Raw genomic sequence first — 20246 nt, 5'->3', positions numbered from 1 at the left:
CTTAATTTAAGTTATAAAACCTAGATGCCAATACACAGCAATTCGATTAATGATTCATGTTTACCTGTAATGAAACATATGTAGTTATTGGTTCAGATAAAATAGACCAATCTAACTTATATTATTGCCCCTTTCAACGTTCCTATTTAATTTAACCAAGCACCAGGTTATCAACGGATAAAAAATTCAACACAGCATAGTGCCAACAAATCGAAGCACAAATTTAAATAAACTATTAAAATAAAGAGTTAATCTGTTGCGTCAGATTCAGAATCTTCAGTTGACTCCTCACTTAAATCGCAAGGATCTACCATTTGTCTGTTAGGATTTCCGCATTCCAAACTCATATCAATATTCATCATATCAAAGTCGCTTTCCAGTTTTGAACACTTTTCCTCCTCTAACCAGTTTTCTTCCGCTTTTATTACATCAGATGACGTGTTACAAGTTGCGTATAAATCCAAAAGGCTTTTGTTTAAACTTATAAAACCGTGGCCCCATTTAAACAGTTTCAAAATTCGTTCTGCAGTTTCTGTGAAGCCAGTTATATACATTGTGGCAGCAAACGCTTCAACACACGAGAGTTTACATGGCCTTCCATAGTTTATTGGATTGGCAGCAACCAGATATGGTAGTAACCTTAATGAACCTCCACGCATTCTTGAAAATGGTGTTTCACTTAATTTAGCCCACGAACAATCTATAACTGAAATACCATGCATTGCAACAGTTTCTGCATCACTTGCACACACATACTGCGTGGCCATTGGACTTAAAATAATCCCGGAAAAACGCTGTTGAAGTTTTAATGACTTCACCAAACCTTTTCTGACCATTTTTCGGCCAGTGCATTTCTTTCTATCGCACTGCTGTAAATCCCACATTGCCAGGGGAAATTTTAAAGCAACTTTTGTTGCAACATCTTCTTCGTCAGAATTTTCTTCTTGGCAAGCAGGGGCATAGATAGATGGATGTGAAGTTTCTTGCTTACTTTGCCTGTGATTACGGAGTTTTCCGGAATATGCATTCTTCTTCTTCTTGGGCATGTTGGTTACATTAATGTATAAACGAACTTACATAAATCGAAAACACTACACACGGGACACGGAACATGTACCTAAAGATTTATAATTTTTGAAGGTTACAAACATTACATAATGCCTGGGTGGTAGTAAAGAATCCTCCCTCTACTTTATCTGCTAGCCACAAACGTTAAGTTTCGACCAAACACTTATTAGCAGTATAACTACTAACATCTAACTTCAAAGCTGCATAACCGCTAAGCCCTGCCGACTATTTACCAACCACCTACACTTTCCACCAGCCTAATTTGTAACTTCACGAACGGTTTTTTACGAGTTACGAATCCCGGGTTCCCACTGTACTTACCGTTTTCGATCACTGTCGCATGACGTTTTCAAACATAATCCAAAAGCAAAATCACGCTAACGTCTGGATAGAAATACCATGGCGATTGAAAACGTTAAAATTATTTTTCCCAACACATGCTGGTATTCATTATTACTTAAATGCGTAATAGTTTGTTAAAAATACTGATATGTTGTGTTAAAGGTGCGAAGTAAACGTTCTTTCGCAGTATCTCGACACGTCGTGTGACGTCTCGACTCGGACAATCTGTTTGATCATCGACTACCTGCAGCCAATCGGGGAAACTGATACTCTATGACTCTGTGTTAACTTAGGTTTAGCTGACTCAGAATTATGCAAGAATGTAAAACACAAATGCAATAGAACAAAATAATGTGATCACCGTATTGTTGGCGGTTTATATTTTCCACAAAGAAAGCACGGAGGAAAGGACATGGAATGACTTGATAAAATGCCCCAAAATCTGTCTAGCTTAACGAGATACAAATATACATTTTATAAGGTGAACACCGCGTAAGAAGCAGATGCAATATACGCGCAAATTAAACAGCAGAAAAAATTACATGGCAGCGTGTTTTACACGCTTGGGCCATGGTATGATAATGGGGCACACAGTTTTGTAACAGCTAAACCGATGAAGGAGTTTTTTAGGTTTTCGTTTTCACATTACGTATCACCACATCAGCCTATTTGCCCGCCTGCTGTTGAAGGCTGACTTCGTTATGACGATGGAACATTTTAAACGGAGAATCGAAGCTGGCCATGTACATGTAAGAATCAAATATTTTAGTGCAATTTACGCCGTTCCTCTCCATGTCGCTCCACAATTGGTTGGTCTCAACAAATGGGTCCATTCCTTCTGCAAAACCTGTGAATCGCCTATACGGGAGAATTTAAGATTAAGTGCTTGTTTTGCGGGTCCAACACATATAGGCTAATACTAAAACTATTTTCTTGTTGAAATTAAATCATATTATTGCATGTGATATGCAGTATATTACCTGGCGTATTCCACCCAGGGTTTGTCAAGAAACTTAACCTTGACAGAAGGGTCGGTTGGAGTTGGTGGGTTTGCTTGGTACAACTGTGGTATGTAGAAATATACAGTATACACGTTCTGGCAGAAGACACACGGGTTGGAGGTGATTTTTACGACTACGGGCACAGTCATGTCTATTTTGACGCCTGTGCAAAGATAAAAAAATGCATCAAATCTTCTACTAAGAAATATACCAATAAAAACTTTATTTTAAAAGGCCACTTGAATTCAATCCCGCCAGAAGTTTAAAAACAGACTATAGACTTTTACCTCGGTTGTTATCCCCGTTTATATAAGCAAAAAGCCTCTTGAATCCAGTCCCGCCAGCTTCGTCCCATGTCCAAGCTGTGACATTTGTAGTTACCCAATGACAAGGCGCGTAGCGTCGTACTTGATATGACCCGTCCTAAGAAAAACAAATTAGTGTTTCAAAAAGAAAAAAGAAAATAGCACAAAATACTATAATATTTGATGCAAACAGTTTATCTTATGATTTAACTTACCTTAGGTTGGTTGTCGGTTAAATTCCACACTGGATGCTCGTATCCAACAGCAGTATCTGCCCAGTCGCCAAGAACCAGCGGTACAAACATACAGCAGACAACTAAGCCGACCATGGAAACCATTGTACAAACTATTGCTGCAAGACTCTTTAGCTGTAACCTGTAACACTAAATGAACATTTTAGTCGAAATTCTCTTCAATTTATAGCCGTGCAAACTTTATCTGCTCCATCATCTGTCATACATACACCCTGCAGAAATAGCTGCTTGCGATGTCGTGAAAGGTTATCTGAAACGAACAGTAAACCACATGCCTCTGTCACGAGACTGAGTTACATAACCGAACCTTTTTCTCAAGATGTAGAAGGTAAAATCGTTGTCTCCTGATACACAAACACTGCCTGAAGGCTGCCAATGGAAAAATGAACGCTTTTGAACTTTTCAATGAACGCTGTTGCCAATTCCCCCTTTCGCAAAACATATAAGATTAAATCAGTTTTTCTACCTGCGTTTAAAAGCCTACTGCTTTCCCTTTAAAGTTATTATATAAGCTATACGTATGTCGACTGGCAATAAAACAATGGTTGTAAGTGTGACATATGGGTTCACGTCAGTTTCCGGTTTTTGTACAAATCACAACAGACAAAATCTGAACTTTTTGTTTCGCCGAATGCTACTTGTGATAAAACTTGCAGCAATCAATACCGTCACAATGAATCAGCGATAACGGCCTTTGCAAGCAGCGTAGGCCTATCATTTATCAAGTAGGGCGACGGTTGTATATACGCAAAATAAAATGTGTGTGTTTTAAGCTTAAAAAATAAAATGTTATCAGTTCTGTCTCAAAACAACTGTGTACACTATATAGCAACACGTAGCGTTCTTTTCTTGACGCTACTAACATGTGCCTTTCAATACAGTGGTTAAGTTTTACCCGTTCTTTGGATTCTCAAAAATAAGAAAACACAACCCCATAAGAAAACACAACGTTTTTTGTGCTCTATTTAATAGAAAAGTTAGGCAGAAAACAATAAAATTCGTATCAGTTCACCAATTTAAGAAAGTATAAGTAGAAAACATTATTTAAACGATAAGAATACCGACGAAAACACTATAATGACTCAAATACTTAGTTGTCATGTTAAAGTGCTAATTTAGTACCAAGAATATAAAACTTGTTATTTTAGGAATACGCGAGTTTTTTCATGACATCACTGCATATATTTTCTACCAATTCAATCTCGTCTTCGTCCATTTCATCTTCCCACTCTTGCTCACGATCCTCTTTAATTGCATCTTCATATAAACGAGGAAAGTACCCGGTCCGTACCGATCTACGTGAATAGTTCATTTAAAACAGCGCCGTAGTACGGTAATATTTATGAATAGGGTGCTTGTGTTGTTTAGTGGCAACTTCAAGACGAAGACGAGGAGGCGTAAATTATAATCAAGACTTGTAACGGTGTTTTCATATAAGTAAAATCGAATTACATAGCGCACGAACGTCTGGTGCAGGGTAACGTCCGGTGCAGGATTGCTTTGTAACGGTTTCAATGTATCGACCTTAACCGGACTGGCGTATTGTTAGTGGTGTACTATAGGTACGTTGTACTTGTAGGTTGATAGATAATATAAATACCCTTACTTTTTCCTATTTCGTCTTACAAATAAATAAGGTTCCATTGTCACGCTCTCCACTAACCTGATTACTCTATTTATCTGCGGAACAGAAACTGTCAAGCCCATCCGTTTAAACACTTCCACGACCACTTTATCTGGATGCTTTTCAAGATCTTCCAGTCTAACTATTTGCAAACTTCGGCTGGTGCGGATCATCACTGCAATGTTTCTTGCCCAGATAAGAGCAAGTTTCTCCACTATGCTGGCTCTACCGCCCTTGCCACCTTTCTTCTTCATATAGACGTATTCCCATGGGAGCATTATAGGGGCCACACACGATTGGGTTCGAAGTAGATTTCTCAAGACTTTTTGCTGTCTATAAAACATAAGTTGGATTTTGACGCTGGACGTGTTTATGTTGTAGTATAGCCAATATAACAATTCCTCGGCATTTTCTATGAATATAAATGCTGTTCATATTATATACAAGCGTATGGGCCATGATTATAATTAACATTTCACATGCTGTAATGTTATGCCAGCCACTATTAGACGTTAACGTTATCTAACATGCGTATAAGTGGCAGTGTGGGTTAAATAGATTTTTCAATAAACTATAAAGATCATGCACCCAAAAATATATTATCACTCGTAAAAATCGTTTTGGTAATTTTAACCTTTTTCGTTGTACGTAGTCCAAGTCGTCACGAATGAGTGAGTGTATCCAGTCACGTGGGTCTCGTACCACAAGGATCGTTCGCATGTCATGACCAATGAGATTGTTGATCCAAGCGAGCTAAAGAAGTTTAATGTTTTAACATTATTGTGACACTTGATATTACGAGTAAAATACATAATAAATTAGTTATTGGTTAAATAGTCCAGACGGAAATACGGAATGATAGTAGGCAGTTCCATTTGCTGGTAAACAAAAAAACATTGAAAGAATTACAAAGCGTATCCCATACGTTGGTAATTGTTTAAAACACGATCAGGATATTTGGATATTAAGGGCTAAAGGTGTCCCATCTTACCCCACATAACTTTATATAAAATGTCTGTTTCGTTGCATAGGATACCTTAGTGTTCCAAAAGCCGGACAATAAGTTAATGGCAAATCGTGGTGATTTGTTTAGTTGCCGAAATTTCTTCTGGAGATGTTTCATGTGCGGGTTAGGATCTTGTAAATTGTTGAGGAACAGCAGAGGCTCGGTATGTGTGCTTGCAAACCACCCAGCGGTACCCGGATGACCCTATAGTAAGTAAAAAAACAAGTGGAATTGCGTTAAATTCGACGCTGCTACTTTTGTATGCGTTTGTTTTCTCGAACAAGATACTTGACGACTAGTTCTAAAAAGCAATTACCTACAAATTTACACATATAAGCGCGATATCATAGAAGATACTGAACGACAAAATGTTATAATAAAAAGGAAATATATAGGTCATTATATAATACTAAATAAGGTTATAAACTGCATGTGGTTAACAGTTGCGTTACCTGGAAATTAGGAGGCCAGTAGCACGCATCATACCGAGAGCTGTCGTCTCCTGATACTTCAGGTGGTACGTCGTCCGTAGTGAAGTACAGGAAATCGGAAGAGTTTGCGAACATAGGTTCCATAAATTCGGCGCCGAAACCAGGAAGTGAAGCGATGACAACCATTGGTTGTTTGGTGCTCGCGTATAGAAATTCACTGTACAGAATAGAGCAACATTTACAAATAACGATTTGGTATGTGCCGTAAGCGCTCGCACTGGCACTTGCATTAATCAGCAAATTTGAACGACTTAACACGAATTAGATATACTTATATAGCAACCACAATTCTCAATCAGTTAATTTTGTATATTTTTTCCATGTGCCTGTTTTTTCCTTTTGTCGCTCTCTCCGGTATTTTTCATATAGTAGGGTGGGGGAAGATGGGACATCTTTTCATTCCATTTTCTCGTCCCATTTTGTAGTAAACAAAGAACATTCAAAGAATTATAAAACCGTATCCTCCAGACTCCCACAGACCGTTGTTATTTGTTTAAAAAACGATCAGGGTATTTAGATATTATATGCTAATAGTGTCCCGTCTTCCCCCACCCTACTATATGGAGTTTAAAAAGCTATGTTAAAGTTTCCAAATCCTATTACCTTGCTTGGGCTATTTTACGTTTTTGTTTGTACATAAAGTTTCAAGACCAGCACTTACATTTGTAAAGCCATAATGTAGAGCGTGAAATTGTAATCTATTGAAAGTTTACGCTCTATTTCATTCACTTAAAATTTATTTGGTCCTAAATATGTTGTGCTTAGGACCTTAAATACCTTACGATAAGCAGTTTTATAAAATGTGTTATAGCTGCTGTTCTACAAATGTTACATTGCAACTTACGCCGGGTCAGAGATTGGACACTCTTGTCTTGCTTTTCGTATCAGTGGACATTCGTGGCACATGAAGTGATACAACGTAAATAGCCATGTCACAGTGATTAAGAACAGACACTTCCAGAACCACCTGAAACGTATAGAGTAACTTAACATTTTTGTTCGAACTCGACAAAGTGTGGCTGCTATTTAGAAACAAACAATCTAACCAAATGCATTACTTTGTACTTGCCGAGACCAGTGTCTTCTTTCGTACCGCGCACACCAGACTAACTACGCAGACAAAGCAAACCAGATTCAAGATGACAACGAATAAATATATCGGGTTCTTCTCCGGGTTTGATTCTTGCTTCTCAATTTGAACTACTTCTTCCACGGCACCAGGATTGGGATACATGGAAGAGATAAGCTTATGAACTAACTTCTCCGTCTTTTCTTCGTCGTCCACAGCTTCGCAACGATCCACTTTCGTTTTTGTGTCCTCGAACCCGAATTGAGTAACATGGTCGCCATCGCTTAACGTGAGGTAGCCGCCAAAACCAAGTAGGCTGTTTCGTCTTGCGGTTGATACGAGTAGTGAAGCTATGCTTATTTTATACTCAGTGTTGTTTATAACGATAGAGAGGTAGGCGATCTCGTCCGTTGACTTTTCGTGAAACCACACAGAGTGCACTTTAGTGTTGGGCCCGACGAATATGTAAGCGACTCTGGTTGCATGGTCCGTGTTTAAGGGGTAAGTAATGTTCACGTAATGTGTGGATTGTTTGCCATCTGCTGCGTAATGGTGGTCAACGAATTTCGCCGTTGGTGAATTACCATCTTGTTGAAGCCAGAAGAAAGCGTATGCTCCTTCTGGATACACAACTTGGGCACCTTAAGGATATAGAATCAAATATTTGTTAATGAAACTGCCAGGGAAGAGGGAAGGGACTGTAAAAATCATCTACATTGGCAATAACGGTATAACAATTCGTATTTAGTCCTCCTATAAACGTGCGGTTATGGAGTCTATCAAAGTAATAGATCGTAAAACTCTTGAATGTCTAACGCCTGTTTTACCTTTGCTTGCTAGTTTAAACGCTATGAACCTATTTTTGCATGCAACCAAAGTATACAGAAATAATACCGTTGAAATCCAGGTGTTGATATGGGTGAAAAGTATGAAGTATGTTGTGAAATAACGAACTTGCCGTTTTCAGTTGGCTATCACTGTATAATACGATTGTGTCCAACACTAGAAGCACCTCCGAAGTTAATAACAGCAATGATCGTTGCACACTACGAAGACCAAGCTCTGGCCTGTGAAAATTATTAGATTGCATTTAAATACTTAAAATTGAAAGGCAAAATACCAGCATGTCTTAAATTTGAGCTATACTTGACTATATTCATATGTGACCTGAACTATTACCGAGATAATGAACAAATGCAGTCAAAGAATTTACTAAGCACTAGCAAATGCGCAACATCCCACAAACTGAAGGTTTTTAATTTGAGTCATATATGATATTTGGCCAACTGCTGTTTAAACCTAATACGGGTTTCAAACCAATCCAATTTTTCGTAACCTGACGTCAGGTTTTGTTATTTCACGGCAATTATTAGTGTACTAAACAATGCAGTATGATGTTTCTACCTGTAAGCATCCACGGCTTCGCCAGCAATGTGGATCATGTCTCCGGATGTTGTAACAGTCGCAATCTTTCCTCGCGATGCAGGTATCTGGTGCTTGTAGTCCAACCATTTACCACATTCGCCAACTTGCCCCTCCCATGGACTGTTGCACTTCGAGTCCGGCGAAGGAGAGAAGGTTACGATGTTGTTAAGGTCTGAATATTTCGGTGCGTACAACGCCTCGGTAATGAAGTATCGCCCATTCGGAGCAAAAACGAAAGAATTCTGATCCGGATGTTCGTGTCCTGGATTGAAATTCGCCCATCCGGGCGAAAGTCCGGGAAACCAACTATTTTCAACGATATCGGAAACAGCCTCTCCGTGGATCGGTCCCGATTTAAATGAGAGAAAAGTGTTTCCCTTTTTCATGTACTGTCCCCCGCCATAAGTGACGACGCCCCAATCGCTGAAAATGTGATAAGAAGAGTTGCTTGGCAACACTGGCCGATTGGACTTCAGTGATGCGTCATAGAAAATAAACTCGGTGTGGACGGTAGACCACTTCTGTGACATCGACCTTGCAAGTGGTGGATTCTTCGGTTTTGCTGATCGAATACGGTCAGCTAACCAATTACCGTTACCATTCCTCAACACAAACGCGTCCAGGAAAACTAGTTGACTTTCTGGGCCATAAAACCAGTTATGGTTTGAATCAGCAATGCCAACGGTTCGTTGAAAACCCGGCATTGTCGTTGCAAAGAAAAACCAAAAGTGTTGTCGAAGCCAACTATTTTGCGTATGGTCTGTATCGAAGTGCCTCAGGGCCATAAATATGTATTGTGTGAGACCTCGTGATGTATATGAGCCGTATGCTACTCCCTCATCGCTTGTACCATCCACAACGACCTCTAATATTGAAAGCGCTTTCTCGAACATGGACATTGCAACTCCCTTCCAATGCTTCGCTATACAAGGGTAAAAAATTAGTCACAAGCATATATACCCACACGATTTAGAATAAAGCAGTACATACCTGAACTTGAGTCAAAGTCTTCGTAAACCATTGCACCAATCAGAAGAGCAAATACATTGGTCGGTGCGTGGTTGTGTATTCGTTGTTTAGTCCATCCAGCCCTTCCTTTCTGCACAACGCGATACATCAAAGCAGTCTCATTGCCGATTCTTTCCAAATAGATGCTTCTCCTTTTTGGTTCTAATACTGGATATAGGAAGTCGTAGGCTGTCACGTAACCGGTCAGTGAATGCCCGATTGGAACCTCGTCGATATTGCGACTCGCGGTGACGTACCAATCAGGATATGAAGTCATACGGTCCATGTAAAGTTTCACCTAAAAAGGAAAACATATAATACTAAACTAGTCAATACAGAGTAGAGTGGGGAAATATGGGACACCGTTTTGTCCTATTTTCTCGTCCCATTTGGTAGTAACAAAGAACATTCAAAAAATTATAAAACCGTATCCTCATAACTCCCATAGACTGTTGTTAATTGTAAAAAAAATATTTGGACATTATGTAATAAAGGTGTCCCGTTTTTCCCAACTCTACTTTATAGTTTTTTATCCTTGCGTTGCAGGACATTACAGTCGTTATTACACGAGTGCTCTGTTTCATACACCTCATGTTCGCTTACGATATAGGGGTACATGATCGTACCAGTGATAAAGCCTTCGTATCATCGGGGTGCAAGACACAATACATCGCAAATGCGCACAGATTGTTTCCGTACAACTCATTCCAGCGACTTCCAAAGCTTTCAAATGATTTTGGAGGTAGATAGTAATCTGGCTTCTCTTTCAATGATCTCCCAGCTTCCTGAATAATCTTCGCAATTTTAGCGTGAGAGTTCAAAGCCTTGTGTCGCATTCGTGGAATGTCCATTGCATTGAAATATAGCATAGGATGCTTGTCGTCAGTAGACTTGCCTTTTTCATCATTGGAAAGATAACCTTTCTGTCGTTTAACATTCCGAGCAGCCAACCCCCCATTTTGGGACACCAGAACAACTGTGAGTATCACAAAACTTACAAGTTGACTGTGTTTTATGCCAGATGTTAATACCATGGCCAATTTGGCCGAGTGTGAAACGAACCGACTACAAGTAACACTTACAGTTCATTTTGCAGTAACACTAGTCCATTTGACTTCTAAAATGGTTGGAAATGTAATATTATAGAGTAACGATACGATATACATTATACGGTGGTCGGAAATTCACGATAAGCCTTGGTCGATTACGTATAGTGTCTGCGGTTAAACAAAAGTATGCACAGAGGCGACAACCCAAACATTATTTGTGGCCATGCGACGAAGATTTAGTGTTTGATTTAGTTTTCTACTTTTTGAATGTCAGTTTACACATTGTTTATAAACGAATTTTTGCGACATGTTACCATCATTAACCAAGTTAAGCAATCAATCAAAAGCACATTTGATGACTACATTCGCCTAGTCTGAGTACCAAACTGACTGCCTGTAAAATCAGTGTTTCCTAACCTTGTCCGGAATACTGTTGCACTTGCAAATCGTGACTAAACCTTTTTCGATAATTTTAACACGGAAACACCGGTCAGTCTGCTTAGTATTTACGAGAATTTTTTACTGGCATTTAGGTTTAAATCCTAACTTTATAAAATAAACGTTATGTGGTCATGAAAAACTGAAATGTCGCGATAATCTCAGGTAGAAAAGTACCACAACTAATTCTACACTGACATGAACATCCAACTAAACGTTGGTCATTGATAACGACAACTTCTGCGTAAAACTATAGATAACGCGGTCCAGCAATAGCAAGACAGTCACACTCAAGCGTTCATGTACCGCTCCAGTGATTTCTCCTGTAGACACCACAGCACACACACACGCACGTTCAGCTCCTTACTAACTTAGGTGTAAAAGCAGGCTCGCGCGTTTATACCTACCAACGCTCACGATTTTAGGTTCTGCCCACGGGAGATCCGTCTAGCTTCATTTCCTGCGGGAAATAGGTCTGTGCCTGCTGCAGCGACGCGGGTTTTTACTCACTAATTCAAGTTTTTCAACTACTCTTTCCGTTACACCAAGTTTTCACTAACTAGTTCAAGCTTTTACGTTGCATAAAATTTTACGCAACTAATCTTTTTTGTTGTATCGGAATGTTTAATTCACACTGATAGTTTTGACATGATATGTTTTTTTACATACTACGATATCGTAGGTTGGGGAAGATAGCGCACCGTTTCATTCTAGTTTCTCGTCCCACTTGGAAGTAAACAAAGAACATTAAATAAATTATCAAACCGCATTTCCCCGACTTCATAGACTACCGTTAATTATTTAAAACACGGTCAGAATATTTGGGTAATATGTACTAAAGGTGTCCCATCTTACCCCATAGTATTATATAACCAAGGCATTAGTTTTAACATCGTGTTTACATACTTGGTTAGGATAGGTTCAATCATAAAATTAAAGCATAATAAAGTTAATGTTTTACAATTTTTCTATATATTCTTAAAGAAGAAAAACAAAGATTTGAATTTTGTTTGGTAGTTTAGAAACTAGAAACGATCAAAGTTAAATGAGTTTTTTCCTTATGGGAAATCCCATGCATTGTCGAAACAGCCGAATTTTTTTACTCCAGCGGGTTTTTTCACGCGATTTTTTTAGAAGCCGTATCGTTTTGGCAAACTTTGATGGTACCTTTAGGTTACATTTGAGCATATCTATCCATACACAATTTTTGATTTTTCGTTGGTATGCCTCTTTAAGTCTAATCGTCAAAGGTCGCCTAACGATAAAAAAAATAAAAAAATGAAAAAATCCCCAAAAAATAATTACCCACAGAGTAACATACATGGTAACTCGTAAGCTGGCACGAGGTACTAAACCCGTGTGAAAACGACTGTCGTTTTCCGGCCACGCGAGGATAAAGTAAGTTACATTCATTCAACGAGATTTGCATTTATCCTGCAAAAAATAAAATCGTAAGTGGGCGCCAGATAGCAACAATTATCTAAACGAACGCGGCGAACACTCGCTGTCAAACATGTTTCCGATAGTAAGTCATTTCCTCTTTAAACAAGTCAATGACCGACTCGTCTTAATAGCAAAACCTTTACGCATCCTGCTTTAGGCTAATAACCAAGTGTGGGAATATTTCTTTTTTCTCTCAGCGTGAACCCACTGGCGCTAGCGGTTGACCGCATTGAGAACATATATTTAAACTTGTCCGATTTACTATGCGTAATCGTGAATGATGTCACTCGGAGCATTTGGATCCCAGGGCGTCTCACCGACGCCGATTGTAAATGTTGACTTGGTCGCGCAGCGGATTGAAATGTTTTATTGGTTTGGAGAATCGTCCGGGCGTGCGTGGCTATGGGTAAGTCCATCGTAATCTGGCCTCGCGCGGGCGCCTGTTATATGACAACCCCGTCATTCCTGAGTGCCCCGCAATCCGCGTTTTAAATTTGCCATTATACTAAAAAGCGATGGCGACAATTGAAACGAATGGCTGATGTCAGCGCAAGCGGATAAAACGATATCTGTGGCGTAACATAGGGCGGTTCCAAGCCAGCCAGCGCCAGGATACAGTGGCGTCGAAGAATATCTGTCGTCGTATTCGGCCGATATACATTGGCTTTGGCGCCGTATTGTTCTTGATTCCGGAAAGCAAAATATGTATACTACGTTATGAGTCGCTCGAGCAAAGCCACGATTGTGGCGAATCAAAAGTGCCTAACTACCTTGGTAGACGTAGAGTATTAAAACAAAGTTGAGTTAAATTTGAAAGCTTTGTTACATTGCTTCCGGAAATTATTTGTTCAATGTTTTACAAACAGTATAAAGGCAACGTTGTCGGCGCGGTAACGCCGGTGTGGCGGTGCATTTGAAACGCAAATAGAATCGAATACGACGCCTCGTATGGTTGTCTTATCGCACTAATTCAGGAAGTTTTACGCCCCGAATTGCTACGTGTACGTGTAAACGTCGGATTACACCTTTTTATTTGTCGTTTTCGTTCGGTAATCAGCCATTATTTATTCATGAGGGCGAACGGTCCTGTTGTTATCCAGTCACGTCCAGTCATTAGACTGTTAATCCTGTGTCTCCGGTGTCCCGTAATGCAGACGACACGACGGGTTATCAAAAGTGCTGGATACTGCCATCTGCATAGCGTTGAAGGTATAGACTCTCCCACTCGGACCGTCCGTCTGGAGGAAGCGTGAAAATCTAAGTCCAAAATACCCGGCACCAGTCCGCAACAATTAAACATTGTAACGACTCCGGTGACGTGGAACATCGAAAGTGCGGTTGCAGCTGGCTCCATTGCCTTCAAACCGCCAACGTCATTATGGCTGGATTTATTGCATTACATACCCGAACTCGACCGCACTCGTGATCACGTGCCGGCTAGGTGGCGTCTTGTAGACTGGCAACCGCTAATCACTCCATCCCAATGGCGTCTTTGATATTGTTGTTAAAATGTTATGGCCTTGACTAGGCGGCAACATTTAATCATAGGCACCACGGGTTGACTGATAGCTAATCGCCATGAAGTGAAACAAATCATAACGAGTCTTGTATCATGGCGCCAACTTATGCAAAAGTAATTATAAATAAGTTGAATGCTTACTTTTGCTTCTAGTTGCCAAGTATAGCGGAGGCTAAAGCAATTAACTAAAGTTCGTCGTGCGAAGGATATGTGATATTTAAAACGCGCTGAAACAATGTGTGCTTACTTAGTACGGAAGGTAGTCCACACAAGCCGCACTATTTGCTTTTCGCTCTTAGTCCTATTTATACCGGCGAATGATACCACGGTAGTTTAGTTGCAGGGCGCTCTTTATTATCGCTTTATGATATAAAATATTTAGGACTGTACAACGTTCAGGTGGTTAGCGTATCGACACCGGATATGGGTTAATACAGACAAGAAGAAAACTTAAACTTAAAGGAATATGTTATTGTTCGCTGTTATATCTTCGTTTCTGTTATAAGCCATATCAAAGAAAAAGGAGTCATGTTAATGAGAGTCTGCTGTTTTAACTCAAGCATATCTAAAATGTCTTATTTGCGTGTCGACTTGCGGCACCAGGTACGATTTCAGCAGCGCGAGGATGTACTGTGTTGACAGTTCAATATTATACTAAGACAACCGGATTGTTTCGTGATACGGATGCATTACGCCGTGCGACGTTAAACTTTTGTTCGATAAAATATGCTGAACTGTTGTATCGACCCGATCAAACGCAGTATTGTCGTGCATGAATAAATTAAATTGGAGAGATTAATAATAAGCCGACGTGTTTCCACCGGCCGCTTGGATATGAAGTACCGGACTAATGCTGTAATTCCCGCGCTTTTATCGTATTATGCACGGATTTATAGGTTTATGCACGGCCGTGGTTTATGTGATGGCTAAAATGCTCTTCCCACGCATAATAAAATTCACTATGGGCACCGCCTGCATCGTTTTGTCTCACAGATTGGCAGCCGCCAAGACTCGGTACCTTTTTACGTCGCAATTTGTAGGTTTGCCTTGTTGAGCGAACAAGCCGTCGGGCTGCGCTTGGGGCCAAACTGTTAACCAGGGAGTGAAATAGAAGAGCAAGAAATGCGATACGGTTTTGTGTGCTACGAAGCGCCATGCTGTCTAGACGCACTAAGAGAGACTACCAGCAGTAACGTTCAGTTGAAGATTTTGGGCACAAGTGTTGGAGGTTCAACAGTTCTGCAGATTTGGCTGTTGTAGCATATGTAAAACCGAATGTTTATGAATTTATCAGCAGAAAGTTTCACTCTAGACTCAGCGAAAACAGAACGAAAAGGGTGGATTGCCGACGCCGTGGTTGTCGCGCGCTAATATCGCAAGTATATAAGCATCTTTAGTTTATAAAATAAAACCAACCTGGTTTGTGTTAGGTGTTCTACATGTTTGCTGTTAAAGTCTGATTTTATAACAAATAATAAAACAGCTTATAAATGTAATATTGGTGGGCTATGTGGCTTATAACGCGTCGTGAGCAAACAGATAAAAGCCACATTTAATGTTTGATGTATGTACACTGTCAAGCACATTGTAATCTTTACCGGCCAGATGTAAACTTATATATCCTACAAATAGATTCAAATATGTTTCCCACATTGTTATTAATATAGTATTTACCCTATAGAGAAGTTGCATTATATTAACCTTATAAATAAAAAATCCATGTATTTTCTGATAAAGTATAAACAAAGTTTTTCAAGATACAGATAGAGCATGTTTTCATACCATCAACACATCAGCCACTTTCATGGTCAATAAAATTTCACCAAAAATTTTACAGCTTTTTCATGTCTGGTACCAGACAACCAAGCTGAGGTTGTAAAATATAATTGAGAATACAACTAAGATGGTTCCCAACCTTTTTTGGTTGACGACCCCTTTATGTTGGATTTGAATATTTTTTAGGCCCCCTCTTCCAATCAATCATTTTTTCAAAAAGCAAAATCAAAATGCCAACGAATTTCACTAAATATTTTGGTAGGCTCCAACAAAGTCAATGGTCGCTACCCCCCAACACTTTTTGCGACCCCCAGGTTGGGTACCATTGCTCTGTAAGATGTGCAGGTGTTTATGTTAACCCAATGAATTCTTCTAGTTACATGTTACAAAGATAAGTTAGTGCTCCTGTATTTGTATGTGCCGTAAACTTTATAAATGATGTTGATCTAAGCACTGGATAAACTGGATGTAAAAGAAGATTTCACTGATGATTCAAACGGGAGGCTCATGTTGACGCTGTATAGAAAAAGGCAGCTGCGTCGCAAATTGAAACGAAGAATCCTAAAGCAGAATCCTAAAGAAGAGGATTCAGTGCAAGCTCATGTGCATGCACTCATAGCAAGCTTTGAGGAGAATCAACTCGAAAACCTCTTTCTTGCCCTGGACTCGCGTGGCTGTGACAGTGCTCCCTGCGTGCAGCTCTCACCAGAACACCAGCTTGATCCTTCGTTTATGAAGCAATCCCATGAAATAATGGTGTGCAAAGCTTTTCGGTGGCCCGACCTCGAAAACATGTCACAGCTTTGCTTAATGCCGTATTGCGAATCACCTCAAAGCAACCATATCTGCCTCAACCCCTACCATTATTCAAAGTATATTGGTAAGATTTGAATAAAAGATATAACTTTATTCTTCCTTTTATAACACGGGTGTTCTGTTTCATACACTCGTGACAGCTTATGAGTAACCATGCATGTTACTTAGTTACTGAGTAAACAGTTTTACCTTTCATTTTATCTGCATAGGCCTATATAATAAGTGTAAAATCTATTTTTAACGAAATTTTAAATGGCTGATTGGGTGTATGGGAACTGGATTAATATTGGATTAGAAATTTAATCTATGATATGTATAGATGCTAATTTCTGGGAAATAGTTTCGACACTAAACTAAAATTAGAAAGACCTTCTGTTATTGAGTGTTTCTCATGTTAATTTACCTCCTCAGATTTGCCATTTACCTCAATGCATTTGTGTCATCTTGAGAACCCTTCTGATCTCGGTAAGGGTAGCAGTAAATTATTTAAAATAGCCATAACTAGTCACTTTTATTCAATATTACGAGCAGTTTTATTGGTAATTCCGCACTACATACAAATATAGTAGACTATATAATGTACGGTACCTTTCTATTTGACATCTGCCAGTTAAGGTGAGGTCATATAATTTGATGAGTGACGTGGTTTACAACAGTTCATTTTAACCTTAGTTAAATAATTGAATTCTCTTCGAAATTGACACTCGTAGACTCCTAAACATTCCTTACGTTTCTCTGCACCACATCACTACATTTGTACCGCTTTTATGGTTATATCTTATAGGCTTATAACAAGCGGTTATTAATTATATGGTTTCATTAACTTCCATGTGTTGTATTGTGTTTGTGAATGTACTCATTTTATTTTACAGAGCATGTGAACCTGTGTAAAGACTACCCATCCGAAACTGAAACAGGACTTTCTTCTATATTTTCCTCAAAAAGTAAGTTTACTTAGCAATCTGTACAATGTTGCTTTGTCCCGAACAAACAAAATAAGTATTGGCTCTGTTCTGTGGTAAAAAAACATGCCGATTTTAAAATGGGCATGTTCGTGGTTGTGTTCAGTGAAAATTAGCAAGAGATTACGTCAACCAGCGTTCCAGCGCGTAACTATCGTCCATGTCATGACAGGATTAGACAAGAGTTCATTGTCTGAGCTGCGATCGACGCCGTTCGTGTTTTTTTCTCTTGATGACTCGTGGTTGATATAATTACCGGCTTCCTAATGGTTGTGGGCGCCTGCAAGTACGGCGCAATTGTGTGCGTCGCTTTTCGCTCTTAAGGCAAGTTGGATTAGTAGCAAGTCTGGCGCCGACCGTCCAAGGAAGCGAAAGGCATTAATTAACAGCTTATAAAATGTCGCCAATGTATAATTCCAGGCCCCGTGCGGCTGTGAGCCCGGCTCCTACATTCTCCCCCAAGGCGCTCGTTCTAATTTTACGTCTGGTTTGTGCCAAAATCTCAATCCCGAAACCCGGCTACTGCAGGGGGTCATTATCTTATCTGTCGTCCGACAGCGCGCTTTTCTTGTTTGACTTGTCAACGAGTAAACAGGCGCAGGATAGCTGCGTCATATTGTGTCCCGAGAGTGCGTTTGTCTCCTCGCAAAACAACAAGTGACCGTCTTCATCGTCGCCCGTTTTGAAATATTAACGAAGCATGTTAAGTTACCTTTTTCCCTCCTGTCGACGACGGCGCCAAAATGGAGGCACTAATTGAGATTTAAATACCGTTTCGTCCCCGCGATTATCATCGATCGAGTAGTGTGGCCAGTTTGCAAGCAATCTCGGCGTCGGCCATCGCCATTTTTTGAAATGCGATTTCCAGTACCGGTTGGTTTCACCACACGCATGTTTGTTGGTGAGTTTTTGCAGCTTGTCTTATCGCTCGGCTCCGTCGCGTGACGATCTTTTCTACCGCGCTCTTCCCTCACCGATTTCACTCCCCGACAATCGCCAGGTAACTTCTTATGCGCGCTCAGGTGAAACGGCGAGGATTTCTTATTTTATGCGCGCTTGTTTGGTTTTAAAGACGCGTGAACACAAAGCCATTGTGACAGCATAATGTCCCGCTCTGTTTGGTTACATGAAAACGAAATCCGCGGCATGCGCTGTTTGCCGAGCCCCGGTATCTTATCGCCAGTTTTAATTTTCGGCTTAGAATTGGTCGATGGTTTAAGGCGTTTTGACGTTCTACGATGTCATAACTTAGAAATATTGCAGTGTATATTGTTGTTTCCACGGCTAACAAAATCATTTTTATATACTCCAACCATATAAATATGATTGAATTCCGTTATTTCGACTTTCGACCTTGTTCTTTTGGTTTACGAATTATAATTCACTGAAACACCTTTACAAATCGCCAGGGTTGCTCGTTTTACCTTTCCATTAGGTGTCGGATCAGTGTCATAACGACATCGTTCCAGAACTATTAAGTAACGCATTACTCGCATAAAACCGGCCGTTAAAAACATAAACCCGTTTCCCTCGGTTATGTCCCTTGTGGTGTAACGCAACACCGCGTATTTTTCTTTATCACAAACACGACACCTGCCACTGACAGTAATTGCCTCTGCAGCTTGCGGGCTTGTTTTGCTGTGTTGTTATCCCATGACAGTCTTTGCAAAGGTCCCTAACGTATTTTATTGTTTTTTCAGGCGAGAACCAGTTGATCGAAACTCATCGCTCGCCCTACTCTGCCGTAATGACTCGCTCCCGCAGTAGTATATGGTGTACTTTAGCCTACTGGGAGGAGCGGGATCGAGTGGGTCGCCTTTATCCCGTTAAACACAACTTCGTGAACGTGTTCGACCAATCACCGAAAGGAGAAGGTTTCTGTCTCTCAGCCGTCAGCAGTCAAACCAGCCGCTCCGCTAAAGTTCGGAGGTTAATTGGACACGGGGTTACGATTGGCATTGATCCGACGCTGCAAGAAGCAAGTCTGTATAACCGTAGTGACTACCCTGTATTCGTTAACTCCCCAGTTCTTGAACCAATCCCCTCCCGTTCCCAGCTCGTGCATAAAGTTCTCCCTGGCGAATGCTGCAGAATATTCAGCCATGAGGTCGCAGCCGACTTAAAAAGATTGCACTCCCACCATGTCACACGAACTGGTCCATACAATCCATACACGGTTCGAATCAGCTTCGTAAAGGGCTGGGGCGGTAACACATACCGAAGGCAAGTCATAACCTCATGCCCGTGTTGGCTTGAAATTCTATTTAACCCATCTCAGCATTCTTGACAGCCCACCAGCGCCACCGCTTACCAACATATACAAGATGTATCGTGCTACTTATTTCGCGTTGTTCACTATTTCTTGAATTTATATTTCTTATCTTCATTATTCCCGCTTTGTATGTTTCATGAATACAAGTAAATTATTACAAACGGTCGAGTTCATTGCTAATCATATAGAGTTAATTACGCACAAGGAAACCGGTTTTATGATGAAAGTTGATCCGACATCTACTCTTGCACAGTAATAAAGATCTGCAGCCGAATCGGTTTGGCCGTATGCAGTACGACGTATACTGTAGATAGACAGTAAGATTTGTATTGAATTAGTGTTATATTAGGCGTTGTGTCGTAAACCCAGAGTCCGTAT

General features: G+C 40.2%; 4 protein-coding genes across 4 annotated transcripts; 1 reads left to right on the top strand and 3 right to left on the bottom strand.

Moving 5' to 3' along the window:
- Window positions 1-59: 59 nt before the first annotated feature.
- Window positions 60-1139, bottom strand: LOC149738853 (18S rRNA aminocarboxypropyltransferase-like). The gene has a single exon (XM_089875499.1). It carries the CDS (start codon window positions 1044-1046, stop codon window positions 249-251), a length of 798 nt encoding a protein of 265 aa, XP_089731625.1. The 5' UTR covers window positions 1047-1139; the 3' UTR covers window positions 60-248.
- Window positions 1140-1759: 620 nt separating this feature from the next.
- LOC149738852 (heme-binding protein 2-like) lies at window positions 1760-3212 on the bottom strand. Its single transcript, XM_089875506.1, has 4 exons — window positions 2932-3212; window positions 2699-2834; window positions 2391-2574; window positions 1760-2268 (listed from the first exon to the last, which is right to left on the bottom strand). The coding sequence occupies exons 1-4, from the start codon at window positions 3052-3054 to the stop codon at window positions 2076-2078; spliced, it is 636 nt and encodes a 211-aa protein (XP_089731632.1). The 5' UTR covers window positions 3055-3212; the 3' UTR covers window positions 1760-2075.
- Window positions 3213-3515: 303 nt separating this feature from the next.
- Window positions 3516-10734, bottom strand: LOC149738851 (dermatan-sulfate epimerase-like protein). The gene is made up of 11 exons (XM_089875449.1): window positions 10220-10734; window positions 9576-9891; window positions 8565-9507; window positions 8055-8227; window positions 7150-7801; window positions 6936-7058; window positions 6053-6248; window positions 5631-5804; window positions 5229-5347; window positions 4634-4927; window positions 3516-4265 (listed from the first exon to the last, which is right to left on the bottom strand). Exons 1-11 carry the CDS (start codon window positions 10625-10627, stop codon window positions 4115-4117), a joined length of 3549 nt encoding a protein of 1182 aa, XP_089731575.1. The 5' UTR covers window positions 10628-10734; the 3' UTR covers window positions 3516-4114.
- Window positions 10735-14288: 3554 nt separating this feature from the next.
- Window positions 14289-20029, top strand: LOC149738850 (SMAD family member 7-like). Its single transcript, XM_089875488.1, has 4 exons — window positions 14289-16698; window positions 17046-17099; window positions 17507-17578; window positions 19297-20029. The coding sequence occupies exons 1-4, from the start codon at window positions 16326-16328 to the stop codon at window positions 19881-19883; spliced, it is 1086 nt and encodes a 361-aa protein (XP_089731614.1). The 5' UTR covers window positions 14289-16325; the 3' UTR covers window positions 19884-20029.
- Window positions 20030-20246: the final 217 nt, after the last annotated feature.

The sequence above is a fragment of the Ciona robusta genome, chromosome 3 (assembly GCF_009617815.1).
Source record: "Ciona robusta chromosome 3, ASM961781v2".
In the NCBI taxonomy this organism is placed as follows: domain Eukaryota; kingdom Metazoa; phylum Chordata; class Ascidiacea; order Phlebobranchia; family Cionidae; genus Ciona; species Ciona robusta.
The sequence above is the reverse complement of the archived record's forward strand: the minus strand, read 5'-3'. Positions and strand labels throughout refer to the sequence as shown.

Bases quoted from the DNA above. Each gene is read 5' to 3' on its own strand.
- LOC149738850 (XM_089875488.1), top strand. From the start codon at position 16,326: ATGTTGACGCTGTATAGAAAAAGGCAGCTGCGTCGCAAATTGAAACGA. The intron at 16,699-17,045 runs GTAAGATTTGAA...TTACCTCCTCAG, and splicing joins CCATTATTCAAAGTATATTG to ATTTGCCATTTACCTCAATG. The intron at 17,100-17,506 runs GTAAGGGTAGCA...TTTATTTTACAG, and splicing joins TGAGAACCCTTCTGATCTCG to AGCATGTGAACCTGTGTAAA.
- LOC149738851 (XM_089875449.1), bottom strand. From the start codon at position 10,627: ATGGTATTAACATCTGGCATAAAACACAGTCAACTTGTAAGTTTTGTG. The intron at 8,228-8,564 runs GTAGAAACATCA...TAATTTTCACAG, and splicing joins GAAGCCGTGGATGCTTACAG to GCCAGAGCTTGGTCTTCGTA. The intron at 7,802-8,054 runs GTATTATTTCTG...TATATCCTTAAG, and splicing joins TCAACACCTGGATTTCAACG to GTGCCCAAGTTGTGTATCCA.
- LOC149738853 (XM_089875499.1), bottom strand. From the start codon at position 1,046: ATGCCCAAGAAGAAGAAGAATGCATATTCCGGAAAACTCCGTAATCAC.
- LOC149738852 (XM_089875506.1), bottom strand. From the start codon at position 3,054: ATGGTTTCCATGGTCGGCTTAGTTGTCTGCTGTATGTTTGTACCGCTG. The intron at 2,835-2,931 runs GTAAGTTAAATC...TGTTTTTCTTAG, and splicing joins TAACCGACAACCAACCTAAG to GACGGGTCATATCAAGTACG. The intron at 2,575-2,698 runs GTAAAAGTCTAT...ATCTTTGCACAG, and splicing joins AAACGGGGATAACAACCGAG to GCGTCAAAATAGACATGACT.